The sequence below is a fragment of the Protopterus annectens genome, chromosome 7.part0 (genome assembly GCF_019279795.1).
Source record: "Protopterus annectens isolate FY-2018-M chromosome 7.part0, PAN1.0, whole genome shotgun sequence".
Classification (NCBI taxonomy): Eukaryota; Metazoa; Chordata; order Ceratodontiformes; family Protopteridae; genus Protopterus; species Protopterus annectens.
Window position 1 is genome coordinate 1,139,335,536 of NC_056739.1, and position 21,331 is coordinate 1,139,356,866.

At 41.4% G+C, this 21,331-nt stretch overlaps 1 protein-coding gene across 1 annotated transcript in view; it reads right to left on the reverse strand.

Moving 5' to 3' along the window:
• BLM (BLM RecQ like helicase) overlaps positions 1-21,331 on the reverse strand; it is a 1,689,823-nt gene that overhangs the window by 216,863 nt on the left and 1,451,629 nt on the right. Inside the window, exon 23 of the mRNA XM_044077719.1 lies at positions 10,606-10,819. Within this exon, the coding sequence (XP_043933654.1) occupies positions 10,606-10,819 (214 nt within the window). The remainder of the gene's footprint in view (positions 1-10,605; positions 10,820-21,331) is intronic.

Sequence of the window (21,331 nt, forward strand, 5' to 3'; positions counted from 1 at the left end):
GAGGGAAAAAAAGACATTATACAATGACACCCCATTAATATTCCAAAACGTGCGTTGTAAATCAGACTTATAATAATGGAAAAAGGTCCAGTCGCCTGGACTTTTTCCATTAGTATAAGTCTTTTTTTACAGCAATGGAGAATGCAAGATCTCCATTGCTTTTTAGACACTGCCTCGCTATGTTAAAGGAGTTTAACATAGCAAGACAGCTTTAAAAAAAGTAACTGAGATCTTCCTTTCTCCGTTGCTTTTTTTAAAGCTGTCTCGCAATGTTAATCACCTTTAACATACCGAGACACTTTGTAAAAAGCAACAGAGATCTTGCTTTCTCCGTTGCTTCCACCCACAGCTCTGATGTACTGTGTAAGCATACGCAAGCGTAGTACATCAGAACTGCCACAGAATACCAGACAGCTGCGGAAGGGCAGCAAGGAGGCATTATACAATGCCATTATTTAAAAAAAGTAAGTATTTTTTTTCTTAATTAATGTCATTGTATAATAGCAATAACCCACTTCTGGGTGTGGGTAATGCTGGATTTACCCAGGGTTGTCTTTGTTTGGCCACTCGGGCTTCGCCCTCGTGACCAAACCACACCAACCGTGGGTAAATCCAGCATTTCCAACACCCAGGCGTGGGTTATTGCTATAATGGAAGATGCACAGTACCAAGGGGCTACTGCAGAGGGAGAAGGATTACACTCGCATACATTTACATTCCTCCTAAAACTGCTATAATGGAGCTTAAGAAAATTCTGGGAGAAATAATCAGCTTTCAGCAAGTAACATTGCTTATAGGCAGAGATTGGAATGTGGTTTGCAACAGTGAAGATGTGTATAGGGGGCACAGAATGGAAAATACAACAAAGAAGGGTAGATTTTTGAAGAAACTTATGAAAATGTTTGGCATGGAAGATGTGAATTCAGTACTAGGAGTTCAGAGTGAATTTACATATTACTCACTGAGATACCTGGCCTAGACTAAATAGATTTTCTCTCTCACAGGAATGAGCGCATTAAATGAAGGCCATGAAATGCACCCAATAACTATTTCAGATCATGCACCAACAACAACAAATAAAAACGCAAGGTAATGAAATAAAAATGAGACACTGGCGCTTTTCCACCTATCGGTTGAAAAGAGAGGAATTTAAGGAATGGGTTGCAGAATTAATTCAGGAGCTACTGGAGAAGATAGAATTATCTTCTGAAAACATAGCTATGGAGTGGGATAAAAATTAAATTGGCAGAATTTAGGGTTTCCCTGCAGATTGCTCTTTCGGAGATGCTGGGTGAGCAAATTGGAATGACTGGGGAAGATTACTTTTTTTTTTTTTTTATAGTTATGCTATATAATCAGAATTGCCTAGACATAGTAAAGCCTTGCTGAGTCTAATTATGGTGGCTGCCAAAAATGCAATTACTAGAAAATGGAAATCAAGTCTAGACCAACTTTACTAGAAGTAGTGAATATAGTAACAGAGAAAAAACTGGAATTGGGATCTTAAGAAAAGGGAAGGCACAAACTACATAGGAAAAACTGGCAATTGTGGGAACAATATATGCAGAGCAGGAAGAAGTTATGTACCTACCATAACGTTCCATGTTAGTTGTCTTCTTCGTGCCTTCTTTCTTGCTGGTTGGGTTCGGAGCCGATCTTCGGCTCCGACTCGGCCATCTACTAAAGCTCGAGAGCTATTTACTGGCTCGAGGCCTCCCCTTATCCCACAATGCTTGGCGCTAGATACCCAGATCTCGTTTGGCAGAGCTAACACCATAGAAAAAAATTTAAGGACACCTGTCCAAACTACAAGGTTTACCTACAGTACTAAAAACAGAGGAGGACGTAACCCAGATAAGACTCAGCCAGAGGAAGAAGGCCTCAAAAAGGGACTCTCTTCGGTCTGTCCAGGCTAGGGGGATGGGACACAAGAAAGAAGGCGAGACGAAGACAACTAACATAGAACGTCATGGTAGGTACATAACTTCTTAATGTTAAGTTGTCTATCTCGCCTTCATTCTTGCTGGTTGGGACAGCGTCCCTAGCACCTTAGTCCTGGGTGGCTCATCGGAACAGACTCTTGAGCACAGTGGAACCAAAATCAGCTCTACTCCTAGAGGCCATATTCAACTTATAATGTGAAATGAAGGTATGAGGAGTGGCCCATGTGGCTGCAGCACAAATAGATGCCAATGGTAGTCTAGCTTGAAAAGCTACCGAAGTAGCTAACGCTCTGGTGGAATGACCTTTAGGTTTAGTAGGGAGTTCTTTATGTCTCAGTTGATAAATCAAAGTAATAATAGAGGACAACCACCTGGATAAAGTTACTTTAGAAACTGGCAGGCCCTGTTTGCCCTCAGCATAGGACAGGAAGTGTTGGTCTGATTTTCTTGTTTGCTTAGTCCTATCCAAATAAAAACGTAATTGCCTATGAACATCCAATTGGTGTAACTTTTGTTCAGCTTTGTTGGAATAGTTAGGAAAAAAGACAGGTACATCAATAGCCTGATTCAGGTTTGTTTCAGAAGGTATCTTGGGCAGAAAAGAAGGATTAGTCCTGGGATCCTTGTGAAACACAAGGTAAGGAGGAAGAATACAGAGGGCTAAGTTCCAAAATTCTCCTAGCTGAGGTGATGGCTACTAAAAAGAGAGTCTTCCAGGAGAGTAATTTTAAGGAACAGGAAGCCGCAGGTTCAAAAGGAGGGAGAATCAAGGAAGCTAATATCAAGTTTAAATCCCACGGAGGTGGGGGATCTCTGACCGGGGGCCTAAGCAAAATAGTCCCTTTAAGAAAGGCCTTGCAAAGTTTGTGGGACATGATGCTGGTTTCTGACAGGCCAGCGTGGAAATTTGCAATAGCAGCTAATTGGACCCTAATGTTGGCAGATGAGGAACCAGTTTGAAAAAGTTCTATTAAAAATTTATAGAGCGTAATGGACAGGGGCTGTAAAGGGGTCTATATTCCTAGCCTCTGCCCAGAAAGAGAAACGTTTCCACTTACTAGCATAAGTCTTCCTGTTGGTAGATTTGTGCGAAGAAAGGATGATTTCACGCACTGGCTGAGAATTATGTGGAAGCCTGGCTAAGGTTGGAAGTGGAGCAACCAAGCTGTGAGGTTGAGAGACTGAAGGGATTGGTGCAGCCCGCCCGACTGATGGACCAAGAGGTCTGGCACTGGGTCCAGATTCCAAGGCTGCTCCAGCAGATGACGATGCAGGAATGGGAACCAAATTTGTCGAGGCCAGTAAGGGGCAATGAGGATCATTCCTGGATCCCAATGCGGTCGCCTTGTGAATTAGTTTGGGAATTAGGGGGAAAAGGTAGAAATGCATACAGAAGACCCCGGGGCCAATCGTGAACTAAAGCGTCTCTGGGGGAGTGGCCGGGGAGGGGGAAGAGTGTGAAGAAATCATCGCACTTGCTGTTGAGAGGAGTTGCGAAAAGGTCGCAGCAAGGTTGACCCCATCTGTGGAAAATTTTGTCCGCTACTGACTGATTGAGAGACCACTCGTGAGGCATGAGAATAGCTCTGCTTAGCCTGTCCGCTATGACGATGGACTTCCCGGGGATGTGCGTTGCTATCAGAAACCGTTGAGAGGAGATCGCCCACTGCCAGAGTCTGAGAGCTTCTCGACATAAGGGATAGGACTTGGTTCCGCCCTGCTTGTTGATGTACCACACTACAGACATACTGTCTGTTTGAATTGCAATAGTCCCGGTGGGTAGAGAGTCCTGAAGAGCTTGCAACGCTAAAAGCACCGCTCTCATCTCCAAGACGTTTATGTGCAGGTGGTACTCTAGAGGTTGCCAAGTGCCCTGGACAGTCCTGCCCTGAAAATGCCCCCCCCTCCCCGATCAGGGAGGCATCCATGGTCACTGTGGCAACAGGAGGAGGAAGAACAAACGGTCTGCCCTGGAGTACTAGAGGGGAGATCATCCACAAAGCCAGGTGGTCTTTGCATGATTGAGTGATTATTATGTTGTGAGACATCGGAAGTTGTTGAAAAGACCATTGGGTAAAGAGCATCCACTGAAGAATCTGCATGTGAAAACGAGCCAGGGCAACTTGTATTATTGCTGCTGCCATGAGACCCAAAGTTTTTAGTATAAATCTGGCCTGAATCCTCTTGCACTGTAGTAAGACCTGCACATGTCGGCAAATGTCTGACACTCTGTCTAGAGGAAGTTTTGCAGACAGCTCTTTTGTATTTAATCTTGCGCCTATAAAGGTTATAGATTGACAAGGCGACAATGCAGACCTTTTCGAAATTTATTGAGATACCTAGCTCGGAGCAAGTTTGGATGGTATAATCCCTGGCTCGCAGTAGTTGATGCCTGGTGGAAGCAGTAAGGAGCCAGTCTTCTAGATATGGAAACACCTGGAATGCTCGCCGTCTCAGGTGAGCCGTAACCACTGCCATGCATTTGGTGAACACCCTGGGGGCTGTGGTGAGACCAAAGGGCAAGGCTCTGAATTTATAGTGACTGGCTCCCAGACAGAAGCGGAGAAACCTTCTGGAGCGCCTGTCCATTTTGATATGGTAGTACGCATCCTGAAGGTCTATGGAGCACATCCAATTGTCCTGACCCAAAAAGGGTAGAATGGACTGAAGCGTGACCATCCGGAACTTCGTTCTTTGAACATATTTGTTTAACCTGCTAAGATCCAAAATGGGTCTCCAGCCCCCTGTCTTTTTTGGTACCAAAAAGAACTTGGAGTAAATTTCGGATCCTTGCTGGTCTGCTGGGACTGGCTGGATGGCCCTTTTTTCTAGCAGTTTTGAAATTTCTGGCACTGCTTGTTCCCTTAGACCAGGTGGAACATCTGGAAGGGACTTGGTTTTTTGTACAGGGGTGTGGACAAAGGGGATTTTGTAACTCTTGGATATGATGGACCATACCCATTTGTCTTGTGTGAGGAGTTGCCAGGCTTCTGGGTACAGTGACAATCTTCCCCCGACTGCCTCCGAAGGTGGACAGTCGGGCAGCCCCTCACGGGTGCTGAAAGGGTTTGTCAAAGAAAGATTCTCTGCTACCCTGATTTTGCGGACCCCCTTGGGCGGCATCTATTATTGTTCCCTCCCCTGCCCCTGGAGGGAAACTCGCCACGTGCGTCAGGCACGACTCCCCGGGGTTTCCGAAACCACACTTTCCCACTCTTCTTGACCCTTAGGGTATGGTCTAGAGGGAGTAGAAAAACGGACTCCCACGGCAGAGAGAGTCTTGCTTTCCTGCTCACACCTGGTAAGGGTATCCTTCACCTGTGGTCCAAACAGAGCCGAACCATCAAAGGGGGTATTGGTGAAGGACGCCTTAAAGGGGTCAGCAAAGTTACATAACCGCATCCAGGCATGTATTCTCAAAGCCACGCCTGTACCTGCAGCCCTACTCGCCCCATTGGCTGCACAAGAAATGAGCCACATGGAGGAGTTGAAAATAGAGTTAAGGGTCACCAGCTGGTAGTTAATCTTATCCTGAGCCCCCGCAGCTGATGGATCCTGAAGGGTTATCAGCCAGTTCCTTGAGAAGATCCCTTTGAAGGCGGGTGAAATAGCACAGATAATTCAGCGACCGCATGGAAAAGGTCGCTGAGGAAAACATCTGTTTCCCGTACCTGTCCATTGTCCCAGACTCTTTATTAGGTGGATGGACAGGAACCGAAGGGTCAGCCAACTCCTTCTTAGTGGCTGCTGCCACCACCATGGCATCAACGGGGACACCTTTTGTCAAAAATTGTTTGTTGGGTGGGGCTGTAATGAACTTAGTTGGCCTGCGGGGAGTTGGTTCCACTGTGTCCGGGGCTGACCACGCCCTTCGAGCCACTACTTCCATGAGTGGGTCGAAGGGTGGAGACACCCAGGAGGTGGAAGGGCGAGAACCAAACGCGTCCAGGTATACAGACACATCCTCGGAAAGGTTAAGGGCAGTCCAGTTCCCCCTCTGCCTAAGGATCTCTAGGATGTCTGAAAAAGAGACATCCTCAGAGGGGGTCAGACGTGACTGACTCGGGGGAGTCAACATGTTTCCTCTTACATTTTCTCTTCCGAGGGGGCTCCTCTGAATGATCAGGGGAGGCCTCGGAAGAGGAAGATACGCCCAATGGGGCAACCTGGAGCGTCTGTTCTCCACGCTTGGGGTCAGGAGGGTGGACAGAGACTGATGCAGGCACCATGGGGGGGGGGGAGCAGACTCAGGAGTCAGCACGCTCCTCATGACCTCGAAGGCGCCCCTATCAGGCAGAGCAGTGGGTCCCTGCTCCGAAGAGATGTGAACCCCTCCTGGCACCGAGAGAGATGGCTCCGAGGCCGATGTCGGGCTCACCTGCGCCGAAGCCCCGAGAGGGAGAATGGGGTCGGACAAAGGTCCAATGCCACTCGCCCCCTCGGAGCCAACGGAGTCCTGGCGCCGAGATCCCTCCAAGGAAGGAACTAATGAAGAGATCGGAGCCGACGAAGGAGCCGAAAGATGTGGTATCGGCTCTGACGTTTCCAAGATTCGAGCCCCAACCAGTTCCGGCTCCGAACACAAAAGGGGAGTCGGAGGAGGAACTGCTGAAGACACCGGGACAGCCACCGTCTGTTGAGAAGGGCTGGTTAACATTTTGGCCAGTGCCTGCGATTTAAGGAGTCTACTGACCACCCTCTCCAAGTCATGATCGGATAACCTGGAGGACCGAGAGGAGTGGGAACTATGGCTTTGTTCCGACTGAAGCAACGGTGACCTCGGAGCCGAATGAACCAATTCTAGAGAAGGGGACCTAGAACGTTTTCTACCCAACGACGGTTCCTACACTAAAGTCGGAGCCGATTGAGGTCTAGGGATGTCGGCTCCAGCTGGTGCCGAAGAAGAGGCAGATGCTCCGCCCGACGACGGCTCCGAACTGGGAGCCGACAGCTTGGCAGGCTTTGAGGATTTCCCCGACTGAGGCTTCACCGGGGATCCCTCTGGCTTAAGTAAGCCTCTCAAAATAAGCTTGTTCCTACGCTCCTGCAGGACTCTCGGGCTGAAGGCATGACAGACCGAGCAGGAGTCCTGCAGGTGTAGGGAACCCAAGCAATAAACACAAAAAGTGTGACTGTCTGCCAGAGACATCTTCTGACAGTACGAGTCACACTTCTTGAAGCCTGAAACTTTAGTATCCTTGGAATACTGGCCCGGGGATACTAAAGAGAGAAAAATTAAACTAGTGCTTAAACAAGGCACACAGAAACACTCACACACCCGCACTAGTTAAGCTAACAATAATAACCACAAAAAACTATCACACACACTTAACTATCCTTAATAAAAATATACAAATACTACAAGGCTAAACACTACTCCTATAGGTACAACAAGGGTGGGGTTAGCTACTAATAGAGAGAAACAAGGGAGGGGGTAGAAACTCTCCAACAGAAAACGAGTTTCCTTAGTGGGACAAACTAAGGGATACACAGTCTAACTACACTACAAGGGAAAGACAATCTATATCTAAGAAAATACAAGGTAAATATTAGCTAGTAATACAAAAAAAAGGATTAATACGACCTGAGCCAGTATAAGCGCAACCTCGTAGCTGAAGCGGTAAACGAGATCTGGGTATCTAGCGCCAAGCATTGTGGGATAAGGGGAGGCCTCGAGCCAGTAAATAGCTCTCGAGCTTTAGTAGATGGCCGAGTCGGAGCCGAGGATTGGCTCCGAACCCAACCAGCAAGAATGAAGGCAAGATAGACAACTTAACATCGAGGTTTAAGAGGCCAGATTTGAATGAGCCATATAATGCTTAACTGACAATGACTGGATGGTTTATAAGTAATGTATAATGTTTGCAACTACAGTTGTTTCATTGGAGTCTGTGATGTAAACTGTTTGCAACTAAAGTGGTATTATTTTGTATGTTTTTCATTTATATAAATGTAAGAATGCCTTTGTCATATGTGAAAATTTAATAAAGATGTTTGGTAAGAAAAAAAAAAAGTTGAACCCCGATGGTTTTTGCATTGGATCCAAAGAAGTTTCATCTGACAGGTCCTTAGGTCTTTTAAGCTTTGGATCGAAGATAAGATTGGATCTGATGGTCCTTTTTTCTTTTGGTTGGGATCAGAGTATGAAGTCATATCTGACAATTTAGAAGTTTTCTTTCTAAGATCCTAGGAGTCAGTTGGATCCAAAAGAGACCTTTTCTTAGCCTTCTCCAAAGTTTTTTTTTTTTTTTTTTTTAAGGCTGGAGAAGTACATGGAGAAAGAGATAAGTCTTTTTTTCAGTTTTTCAAGGGAAGCTCCAGATAACTTCTCAGAAAAAGAAGGGAGCAATCCTTTTAGAATAAGTTTATTCTTTCTCTCAACCGGAACTCATGGGCTAAATAGTTGGAAAGAAAGGAAAATGTAATTGGAATCATAAAAAGTCTTAAGAAGGAAAAAACATTCAACTTATCAGAAGAGTCGCTCAACAGCACAGGAACACCACATCTTTCACTGGAAGTGGCAACAAGATCTGAGGTACTTGGGGTTGGTGCACTGTGGGTAAAGGAGTAACTCGAGAGTTTTCTGTTTGCCACGAGCTTTTGCAACAGCAGAGTCAGATTTGAGGGATCGGAAACTAACCCATAAGTTGAGGCCAGAATGAAATCTGACATCAGAAGCTCTACAATAATCTTGTAGATAGGGAAAAAATACCAACTATGGTAATGAAAGAGGTATACACTAAGTGTAAAAGGGAGAAGGTAAGAAAAGTGAGGCCTACCAATGATGGTAGGAAAGCTTACATGAAAAAGGACAGTAGAAACGACTTAAAATAAAATTAAAGATTAAAGAAATGCTGGTATGTAAGGAATGTTTAGATTAGAAATTTAAAAAAAATGACTCATCTCCCACTGCACACTCTAGAGCTGAAGGCGACAATGTCTAGATGCGAAAGTGGAATACAAGATCTGAGAGATGTTAGGGGTTGTTGCTTTATGGGTAGGGAAGGTGCTCAAGAGTTAGTTGGAGGCCATGAGCTGGTATAATGGCAGAGTCAGATCCAAGGATCAGATTCAAACCCATTAGTTGAGGAATGGATGAAAACTGACATCAGATTTAGTGCTGTGCTGTTCCACCCCTATACAAAATCAACCATTATGGTAGTCATAGCAAGAAACTGGTGTACCACAGCTGCATTTCCCTTTTTTGAAGTAGATACAAGAGTGAAACACAAAAAAGGAAAAATGCCCAGTGAAATAACCTGTCTACCTGAGCTTCTGAGACTGTAACTGGTGGTACAGGAAAACTGTTCCCAGTGCTGATGGATGTCTGCATATACGAATGTAGCAAGAATATTCTGAAAATTCCATGTAACCAGGGTGGATGTACACCTTACAGGGGAAGGATCCTGTGCTTTAATAAGCGGGCCTGATGGAGAATTTCTGAAATGGCAAGATAATCTGACAGGCAGCTGCAGTCATCCTTGACTCTCTCTGAAACATAGATCATAAGATCCTGAAAAATCCCCTACAGAGAGAAACTTAATACGGAGAAAGATATTCCCCTCGACTTAAAGCAGAAGGTGGTCTGGGATCCTTCAAAGCAGTAAGACAAAAGAAGGCCTTCTGTCATGGTCCTAATACTTGGAACAGCACATACTGAAAGTAGCACCATGCGTTAAAGGTCTGCAAGGAACCTTGAGCTGGCATTAACCCGTGCTTCTCAAAGCTCATGCATCCAAGATAAATCCAACCAGATGTTAAACTATGCATACAAATCTAATATCTGGCCCATTACTGTGGGCCTATCAGGTATGACAAGACTTGCTGGAGTATCCTTAACTTTGACCAGCAAGCCTTTCTTGACATGAGGGGAAGCCAAAAGTGCATATCACAATTTGAGAGCTTGTATACTCAACTTCTAATGGAAGACTGTAGGAACTGCTCAGTATAAGTGAGTTGGAGTGAAACAGCTGTAGGATCTCCAATGTGGGAGAGTTAATTCTGACAGCCTTGGATGCACAGCTGTCACGATAGCACCTCTCAGAACCCTCTTGTCATTAGCAGACATGAGAGTCTGACTGCTTACTAGTTAAGGAGCAGCTTTCATTTGGTTGCAATTTAATTATTTTAATACTGCCTGTTGGAAGGAGCAATGTTAACGATCTTGCTAGTAAAGTACAAACATAGCCAAACAGCATCTTATGTATAAAGCTTAGTCATATTTTAATTTGAAAAGAAAAGGAATTTAATCTGCAATTCTACGGTAGAATGCCTCAAAAAAACTATACAGTGTGCAAAAGGGACAGTCCCATGCATGAGTTTAGGCAACAAAACAGACTTGGCAACATTTAATGCTCTAAAGTGTTAGGTAGAATTTGGCTCAGTGCAGGCATCACACACAAGCCTGATCTGTAAAGTACACAGATGCATTTGTCCATATAAGCAACCTCTAGATGAAACATGTACGTCTCTCTTAAAAAGTTTTTTTTTTTTTTTTTTTTTTTTTAAATCTGCCCTAAAGTGCAATAGTGCAAAAACAAATTAAAGTAACTGCAAAACAGACTGAAGGAAAACACTCAAGCTAATGATGTGGCTTGCTTCATTGAATTTAAATTTTAAAATGCAACTAAACTACATATATATGTGGGGTGTATCAAAATACCTCTTTGCACCACAGTTCTGAGATCCATAAGCAGTTTTTCTTTTCTTGGCCTCAGTAGTGTAACGGCTCTTCTTCCTTTTTCTACCATTTCCTCTTGCACCAGCAAAGTATGCAGAAGTGGTTTCTCCATTTTCCTCCATCCCTTCTTCATCTGCATCTAGCCTGCGCTTGGTTTTAGCTCCTGAGCTCCCAGTTGGAAGGGTGTCATCTTCCACTACAGAAAAGCAAAATCATATGGTATGATGTAAAAGTAAAAAGGCTGTGATAACTTCTACATGAAGAACAATAATAAAGCAACTAGTTTACTTCCAAATATTGGCTGATATTCAAAGAAATAGCCTTGTGACCACTTCAGTTGTTCAGGACTACGGAAGCAGGAACCAAGTCAAGACATTGCCAAATTAATGGTACAAAAAGGCATAGTTGTGTTTAAGTACAGCATAAAACAGATAATAATATACACATATTTTAGTCAATGTAACAGTAAATCATAACAGCAAGGTTCTCTAATTTACTTTGCTATTCCTGGCCTGTATTTTAAAAAGCAGCAGCTTACCTTCCCTGCAAGTACCAGCAACTTTAAAGTTGTCATGTACTGCCAAAGGCATACTCAAGGTTTGCTCTCAGTTGTTGAGCTGGCACATACTCTAACCAGTTCACAAAGACTTGAGTACCTGTAGCATAGCACATAAATGCACATGCTAATAAGAAGGGAAACAATAAGATCAGAAGAATAACAAGGCAACTGAGCTGCGAGGCTATTCATGCCTTGTACCTCTTTTAACGAGGCCCAGGACAGATATACCAGGGTTAAATTTATGAATATCCATCCAGTTGACCTGCTCCTTTTTAAAGACAGTGTGCAAAATACTTAACTTGGAGAGGGAGTTTCTTCCAGAGAACGGGTGGGCACTCCACAGCAAATCTATTCCTCTTCCTTGTCTTATTTGTTAAGTAGATTCAGATCTCTGGCCCTAGAGTTTGTTGGACTATTTTGATTTACTGACATACGAGAGTTCCTGAACTACTGGATCTCTTACAGCCCTATAAGTACAACACAGATCACCCCTAAAAACTCCATATGAAATGGAGTACAAGGGCAAAGCCTCCAGTCTTTCCTGGTACTTCAGATCTTTTAAGCCCATGATTTGATTAACTAAAAACTTCTGGGATCTTTCAAATTGCTTGATATGCTTAGTAAGGTACATCTCAAAGGGGGCATTGTACTCAATGATGCGCCTAATCAGTGTGGTGCACAAGGAAGCAACGATTTATTTTGATCTGGAAGAAACATTTTGCTGTGAACTGTGCAAGGTAAAAGGATTTTTGATTAGCAGCACAGCAGACCATACGGGTTTTGGCAATGTGTTTTTTTGATAAATTGACACAGATCTGTTATTTTTCTGACATAACTAAAGAAGGATTTGCAGATGTCTGGCTTCTGTAGCTAGTCTGAGGTCATGGGTTGCCTTTGCTTTTGGTATGTCCTTTTTAGTTTCATACCTAGCTGTTTAAGGTCATCCTTAATTTAAGGGTCTTTCATTCCGCTACATCGATTTACAAGTTTCTTTTATTATATAGTTTATTAATGTTTGAGGACCACCACTCTGGTTTGTTTTTAAACCTCTCCATTCCACTGGATCTAGTTGGGACTACCAGTCTAATACATCTGTTCAGGTATGAGCAGAACTTGCCTGCATAACCCTTTGCAGGATCAGCATTATAGGTAATACAATACGTTGGCAGATTTTAAAGATTTTCTATGGAGTACACTGTCTGAAATATTGGGGAGCAAATGGCTGTAACTAAGGAAATTATTCTTTTGAGCTGGGACATGGGATATGAATTGCCTAGACAGAGTAATGCTTTATTTACTTTTTCTATTGGCTGCCGAAAAAGCAGTTAATGTTGAATATTGTAAAAAAATGGGAGAGAGATCTTTATGAAAAAGGGAGGAGCAATTACACAGAATAAATGGAAATTGTGCAACACATGCAGAATAATGCTCAAAAAGAGGAGGGAGGATTAATGGAAGGCAATTTATGAAATGCTGGTGTGAAGGGCAGTTGTTATAATGAAAGAAAATCTAAGTAAGTGTAAATGGAAAAAATGTTAAAACGGTTGGTTTTCTTTTCTATTAATGTAGATGTGCCTACATCATAAGGGATAATTTAATAAAGGTGTTTATCAAACAAAAAAAAATGTGGGTAATACCATTTTACTCTAATTTATACTTCTTAACAGAATTGCAAGAGATCTGCATGTTTGTGAAATCCTTGAAATCTATGATATTTGTTTCTGATGGTTTGGAAATACTGATGGAGAAGATACTACCTTCAAGTCTGACTTGACCAGTGAGGGGAATACCTTGTAGATGGTTTCAAAGAGATGCTAAAGTTGTTATGACCAGGTCAGGTGTATTCTGTTCTCTACTGGGTTCATTAACAACCTGATCCAGGAAGTTCAAACTTATAAAATCGAAGAACTTTTGAGCATACCTTACTTTGGAGGTACAGGTCCATCAGTTAATTACTAAATAGGTAAAATCATCCAAGATAACAGCATCCCTACTTCTATGCTCTTCGACATTTGGAAGACATCCTTGTATGTACTGTTACAGAAACTTTGTGATTAGAAAGCATTCCCTTGGGGGAAAGAGAGTGGTAAGCACAAAACCCAGGTATCAAGGGAGTGCTCATTGGTCACAAACTAGGTTTCTATAATATCTCAAACAAGGATGATCTCCGAATATGGAGGAGGGCCTCAAAGTCAGGGAATTTGTTGTTCAGTATTGAGAGCCATCCTAATATGTGATCCAGTGGTTGATTTGTTTTGGATGTTAGACTGGGAGGTTCATCATCTGGACAATTATTGTCCTCAAACATTAAAAAAGGCACAATGGATGCAGCAAAACTTTTGCCAATGGATTTATGTTACTTGTCTAATATCCATGTTGATTTTTTTTTAAATATGAAATTAAATGCAAATCGACTTATTTATTTAGACTTTGCTGACTGGGTTAGTCAATCTAGGGCAATGTCTTCTTTTTGGGGAAGATCTAAGGTTGTATTCATACTGATTAGGGGGAATTTGGTAACAACATTAGGAGATCTTCCACTACTCTTTTTGAAAAGACCTGTGGGATCTTTTGCATCTGCTTCAGCTACCACCAGCTGAGGCAAATGGGGCCCTCAGTTTAACACTTTAGCTGAAGGATGCAAAAAAATTTTGTCTTCCAATTTTAAAGGCTTACTTAACTTCTTCACACTGTCAACAGGTTTTATTGTTTAATGGCAATAAAACTACATCCATCTCACACTCAATGCCATTTAGAAATTAAAGTATTTCCTGAATACAGAACTTAAAACAGATTTGACAGCAGCATGAATGAATTATCAACTTTCCATAAGTTAGTGCTCACTATAAGTAACGGAAACTGCCTTGCTGAAGTACAATACAAAATGCTAAAACCTCAACCTTCTATATGGAAGGAGTCCCATTGAAGAACATAAATATGTATACATATCAGGGCAAATAGTGCTCTTGCAGTTGCAGAGGAGGTTGAAAGCTCAAAGTAGTAAAATTGTTTGAAAAGCAAAAGAAACGCCTATCACTCATTCTGATCTCGTTTGTGAAAGAGGTAGTAACAATATCAAATGAAAAAAAGATAAAAAAGCAGTTATGTTTAGTAATCTCAGGCTGTACAAATACAAAGTACTCTAAGAAACAAATGAACAGCTTGTGGTGCAAAACTATAACCAACAGAAATACTCTCAAAGAAAAGTACCAGATTACTCTATTCAGACCTTTGCTGTACCTTTTTTCTGGACTTTTTCTATAACCACTTTAAACTTTTTTTCAGGCAAAGAGCCATAGCTTTGTTTTCCAGTTGTAAAGACTTGTTTAACTTCCTAACACTGTTGGCAGCTTTCAATGCTATAGTGAAGACCCCGATAAAACAAGCACATCAAATGAAAACTTACAGGGGTTATTAGCCTATCACAATTTGTAAATAAACCCCCAAAGTGGAAGTCAGTTGATAAGTGCTTGGAAATTTTAAAAGGAAGTCATTGAGACAGCTTACCATAGGGGGGAGTCTTATTACTCCCAGATTTGGAAGTGGAGGCTCCCCCATTGCTTAGTCCTGTGCGTAGCATGGGAATGCAGCCTGGGAGCTCTGTTGGATCTGGGTTTGGACTGAGAAGGTCTGGAAGAGGCAGGAAAGGACCAATTCTTGGAAGGCCAATGCCTACTAAATCTTGGAGGTTAGGTTGTACTTGTAAAAAAATTCTTTAACAGTTTGCATAGATTTAGCGTTTTCTTCTATCTTTTTAAGAACCTCTTCTGTATTGTTGCCAAACAGGTGGTTCTGGTTTAGGGGAGCATCCAGTAATTTTGCTTTAACAAGATCTGGTAGGGATGGCTCCTTAAGCCAAGCATGCCTTCTAAGTACAGACCCAGTTACAGCAGCCCTGCAAGATGCCTCTAAAGAGTAAAAACCACATTGCAAAGTATGTTTTCCAACCTGTTCAGCTGAATGCAATAAATCTTGTAAATCCTTATTTTCAGCACAATCAGGAAACATCATTTTCTGTTTAAGCAATACAATAATATGCTGCTGATACTTCAACATATGAAACTGGCAGTTTAAGGCCCTAATTGCCAAAGTTGCAGAAGTGTACACCTTCTTACCCTATCTATCCAATGCCCTTAAGCCCCTGTGAAATGGTCTCAGGAACCGCAGTAGGATTTTTGAAAAGGAACTTGTGAGAGTCAGGGACCCTGTAATATCTATCAGGTTTCCTGGGAGCAGGAGGTAAAGAGTCAGGGGCCAAGCTAGATTCTGCAAATGCATCAACAACAACCTAACACAGGAGGTATGGCTAAAGGCCTGTGCTGGAGCAGGAGTAAGAAATCCCCAAGCCTCTTTTTAGAATCAGAGAAATCCTGACTTTCCCAATGAAAATGCTCCCGGAGAGTATGCAAGGTTTCACCAAAAGATAAATCCTCTGGGGGGGAAGCAGTGGGACTGGAGTCCTCAGCATCAGAATCTTCATAAGTAGATAAGGGTAAATCCTGGTCATCAGAGGAAACAGAAAATAAAGAATCCTGGTCGGAAGTATCAAACAAACTCAGTCCTAGGTCTCTTAGAGGGGGAAGGCTGGCTTCCCCTAATTAAAGTAATAAGGTTTTCAGCCATTCTTATCATCTGTTTTTTAGGCATAGAGGCCTGACCATGCAGTCTGGGTGTCAGTTTTTTAGGCATGGTTCGAGATTTAGGCCTTGAAGAAGAAGATGGCATTGGTTTAATACGCAAGTCAGTAGGGCCTGAATACACCCTCAGAAGCCGGTGCCTGCACAGCGGCTCTGGACCCAACCAAGGTAGAGACATCCGCAGGTTCCACAGTTGAAGCATCTCGCAGCATACCGGACTCCGAATGGGTCTTAGTAGAGGCCTGCGAATCACAAGTAGTGGGTATCAGGGGCTGCGAAAGCACCTCACTGAGTACCGGCGAACTGGCGACTGGCTTAGGAGAAGCGTCGTCGGCAGCTTTGGACCTAGGTGGCCTGTCTGTCTATCTGTGCGTTTTTTCGGAATGTTGGTAGTCGGATGGCTGACTAAAGACATATCATGATAACTGAACCGAGCACCAAAATATTTAGAAGCATAAATATACCGATGATGGATAGTTCGTGGTTTAAATAAGGCACAAAACCGACAGCAAGGTATGTCGTGGTCTGGGCCTAGGCAAGGAATACAGTACGAATGAAGATCTTTATGAGGTATTTGCTTTCCACAAGTAATGCAATTATTTACTTTTACTGACATCGGTTAAGAGCAAGAAAAAGTTTCCCCAACGGGGTACTTCGGTTCTGAAACTCGAAAAGGAAAATTTCAGGAGTCGGACGACTGGCACTTGCAAACTGCTTCTGCTTTGGGCACCGCACGGCAAGAAAAACTAATGTAATGGTGTCGGCTGCATGTTTTATACCCCTGACGACTTGGAAGAAGGGACAGCAGCCGACACAGGACCCAAGACTTTGTTAATCAGGCCGACTGAGGGCTACCTGCAAGCAGATAACCCAAATGTAATGACTGCAACAGTAAAACACGAAGAACATCACATCATTACGCAAAAAGCACAATAAACAGAAATACAAAAGTAATCAGAGGTATGCAAGTAAACAGATATACATTTAAACAGTGTACTATTAATTAATAGCTACCTTCCAAACTTCTACAGGAATACCATCTATTCCTGAGGATTTTCCTGTAGATTGGTTACACATCACAATTTTTATCTCATCTTCTCCTATCCTAACTTGTTAGTAATTGAGCTTCATCTACCTCTAATGTTGACATTCAATTCTTCCATAAACATTTCCATTTGTATCTATTCTTGACTCTCTGCTTAATAAAGACTCTCAAAGAATTTCCGAGATATTTCTAGCAGCTCTATAGCATCTCTCGTTATCCACCTTGTTTTAGGTCCCAGAAGTTTGGCGGCACCCCTTACTACTTTCTGTTGCCCGAGTTGTTGTACTAAAAGCTTTTGTGCACTAGTGTAATCAAAAACAGTTGCTTAACAGTAATCTTTCTAAACTTGTGCACATTATAGAGGTAATCCCTTATTTTCTGTTTAGCATTCTGCAGTTGCTCCTCTTCTTGTTATGTGAGATTCCACTTATTCTGCAATACCTTAACATTCGTCGTTCCCTTTAAATAATTCTAACTTCTTAACCACAGCTCCATTTATTTCCACCCTATTTTTAAACTCCACCTTAATTTTATCCCACTCCCTAACTATATTTTCAAAAGAAATTTCTATCCTAACAGCTCCTGAATAATCTCCACTACCTATTCCTTAAATTGCTCTCCTTTCAATAGATAGGTGGGAAAGCACCAATGTCTAATTTTTATTTCATTGCCCTGTGCTTTTATTTTAGCTATTATTGGTGCATGATCTGAAATAGTTACTGGGGGAGTATAAAGACTTTAAAATTAAATGCATGTGTTCCTGTGAAATGTAAATTCTGTCTAGCCTAGCCCAGTTTTTAAATCTTGGGGAATAATATGTAAATTCACTCCAAAATCCTATTACTGAATTAACATCTTCCAAGCCAAATATTTTCATAAATTTCTTAAAAAATCTACCCTCCTTTGTTATATTTTCCCTTCTTGGCCCCACAGACACATCTTCACTGCTGCAAATCAAGTTACAGTCCCAACTAATATTCCTTGCTGAAAACTGATTATTTCTCCCAGAATTTTCTTAAGCTCCATAATAACAGTTTTAGGTGGAATGTAAATACATGCCAATGTAATCCTCCTCCCTTGCTAATAGCCCCTCAGCACTACAAATCTGCCATTATCTTTTTAATCTTCTTCTATCAATACTGGAGCTCCTCTTGCAATTAATTAATAGAAGTACTCCTCTTTTCCTTTATCCCAGGTTTTCCACTAAATAACCACCCTGAAAACCTTTCTTCATCAAATTCACATGTTCAGTTCTAAGTGCGTCTCCTGTAACATAGCTATTCGCACTCTACATTATTTAAAACAGTTCACTACTTTCTTTTTTGTATTTATCTGTGAGACCATTTACATTTAAAAATATTACAGAAATCATCATTGTATTAAAGTTATTCCCATCATTTATGTACAACACCTTTTTTTGTTAAATGTCTAATTCCAGCTTTTGTTACATGCATATACTGTTTGGCAAGTTGATCTTTTATACAGTTGTTTGTCATATCCATTTGAGCCTCTGTCACATCATATAAAACTTTTTTGCTTTATTGAAAACCCTCAAAAAAAAAAAAAATTACCCCCTTAAACCTATTAACTTTGTACACCTTCAAATAAAGTTTTACCCTCCTAATAGGAACAAAAGTCCCAAACTAACAGCCACACTCACCAACTTGAGTTAAGCTAAAAGAAAGGTTATCCGTGCCAAGACACATGGTGAGCCTGTGCTTCTAAGTGCCGATTGGTCTCGTCTTATCCTTACAGCTTTTCCAGCTGGAAAAATCCCTGAATGCTCTCGGAGACCATTGACTACCTTGGGAAAGCCAGAGAACATTATCTACCTTGGGGAAACTGCTGAATGCGTTCAGAGAACATCATCTATTATCCAATTTCTCTTTTTTCCCCCCTCAGCCAATTACTCTTCACCAGTTTGTAGCCAGTTTCTCTTTATCAGATTGTCTCCATGGAGACATCATGAAGACCAACTGCAGAACTGTTACGGAGCATACATGCATTTGCTAGAAAAAAGCCTCATAATATTCAATGTTCTTTTTCATTTACTTCCTCAGTCCAAGGTCTTTAATCCTGCCATTCCCCCATGCAAGAATGAGAAAAAGCACATTAATTTTTTTTATCATGCTTTTTAAAAAGCTTTTTTTTCTTGTTACACGGCAGTGCCTACATTTCTTAAAACTGAACAAGAAAGAGAGAGCAGCACCTGCTTACAATCCGTCTACCTCACAAATATAATTACTGCATTGTAATGTTTTTAATAATCAACCTAACAACTTATTGTTATTTACCCCATTAAAGAAAAAAAGTATTTTTAATCCACCCCTATATCCTCAATTAAAACATTTTGAGATCATAGCAGACAGAGAAATCAGGAAAGAAATAAATATGCATAGAGTTTACCCCAAACTTTCTAAAGATGAGACAAGTCTTTTGGAGTTACTTAAAATGATTGTTCTATGAGAATCATGCAACCTGACACAGATGGTGGAACTGTTTTGATGGACAGTATCATTTATGAGTCCAAAGTAAAACAACAACTTGGTGATATTTGTAATTATACCATGACCCCCCAAAACGTGCACGCTGATTGGCCAGCGTGCCCGTTGTAAATCGAGTTATACTAATGGAAAAAGGTCCGGTCGCCGGGACTTTTTTCCATTAGTATAACTCGTTTAACATTGTCTCGCTATGTTAAATGGGTTTAACATAGCGAGACAGCTTTAAAATAAGCAACGGAGATCTCCGTTGCTTATTTTAAAGCTGTCTCACTATGTTAAACCCATTTAACATAGCGAGACAGTGTTTTAAAAGCAATGGAGAAAGCAAGATCTCCGTTGCTTTTTTATGTTTCGCTATGTTAAATGAGTTTAACATAGCGAGACAGTTTTAAAATAAGCAACGGACATCTCCGCTGCTTATTTCAAAACTGTCTCGCCATGTTAAACTCATTTAACATAGCGAAACACTAAAAAAGCAACGGAGATCTTGCTTTCTGTTGCTTTTGCTCACAGCTCTGATGTACCGCGCAGGCGCAGTACATCAGAACTGCCGCGATGCCAGACATCTGCGGAAGGGCAGCAAACAGGCATTATACTATGCCATTATTTAAGAAAAGTAATAGTTTCTTTTCTTAAATAATGTCATGGTATATAATAACCATTTCTGGTGGTAATGCTAAATTTACCCACGGTTGGCTTTGTTTGGTCCCGAGGGCGAACCACGCCAACCATGGGTAAATTTAGCATTACCCACACCCAGGCGTGGGTTATTGCTATAATATTCAAGGGCTTCCATTAATAAAGTCAACATACCTCATTCCAGAATTCATCTTATGCTAAATGATTTACTTTTGGATGGTTCTATTTAGTTTGGACATATTTAATTTTTTATACAATAAAAATCCCAGGGTTTCTTCAGTGTTTGGTATTCCTAAGGTCCATAAAAACTCTTTAGATCCACCACTTTGGTTAACTGTATCGTCTGAAGGCTCTATTATAGCCCCTTTAGCCAAATTTGTTGATGTCAAGTTAAAAGATTTATCTTTGTTAGGACCAACACTTAGACACTTGGGATTTTCTCAGACTGTTAAAATCTGACTTGTATAATGAAAGAACAACATTTATTACACTTGATATAGTGGACTTGTTTGGTAGTATCCCTCATGATACAGGTCTCCAATGGTTGGAGGAAGCAATGAGCACATATGGTCATTTTTCTAACAATGATTTCAATACTTGCTTAACATTAATGGAGCTCATCTTAAAAAAACAACTATGTTTTATGAAGGTGAATTTTACAAACAAACCAAAGGTGTGGCTATGGGGACCAATGTGCCCCTACATATGCTAACATAATTTTGACTTGGTGGGAAAACACATATGTGCTGAATAGTGAATTTAATAATTGTTGGTCCCTTTACAAGTGTTTTTTGGACGATACTGTTATCTTTTGGACGGGTAGTTCAGAAAGGTTTAAGGATTTCCTTAAATATTTAAAAAGTACAACAATTTTTAGAATTTACTCATAGTTCTAACACACACAAACCCACATATTTAGATGTACACATCACAAAATACAATGGTAGGTTTGTTTCAAGAGTACACAGAAAGAGTACCTTTTCAAATTCCTACTTACATTTTTCTAGTGGTCATCCTTATTTTCAGAAAAAGAATCTTATAAAAGGACAACTCATTAGGATTAGTCGCATGACTTCTAATGATAATGATTTTCATAGACAGTGTGAGTTTGTAGGTGAAATGTTTAAGGAGAGAGGTTAACCCCATTCATTTAATAGAGCAAGTTACAACAGAGGTCAAAGAGGGCAGATTAGGTAAATATGCCCCATTTTTGGGAGTGGATGCCCCATTGGTCCCCCAAGGAGGTTCTTCTAACCAGACACATCCAATGAATGGAATGATGCATATGTTTTAGATTTCAGTGGAGATGCTGGTACTATTAGAA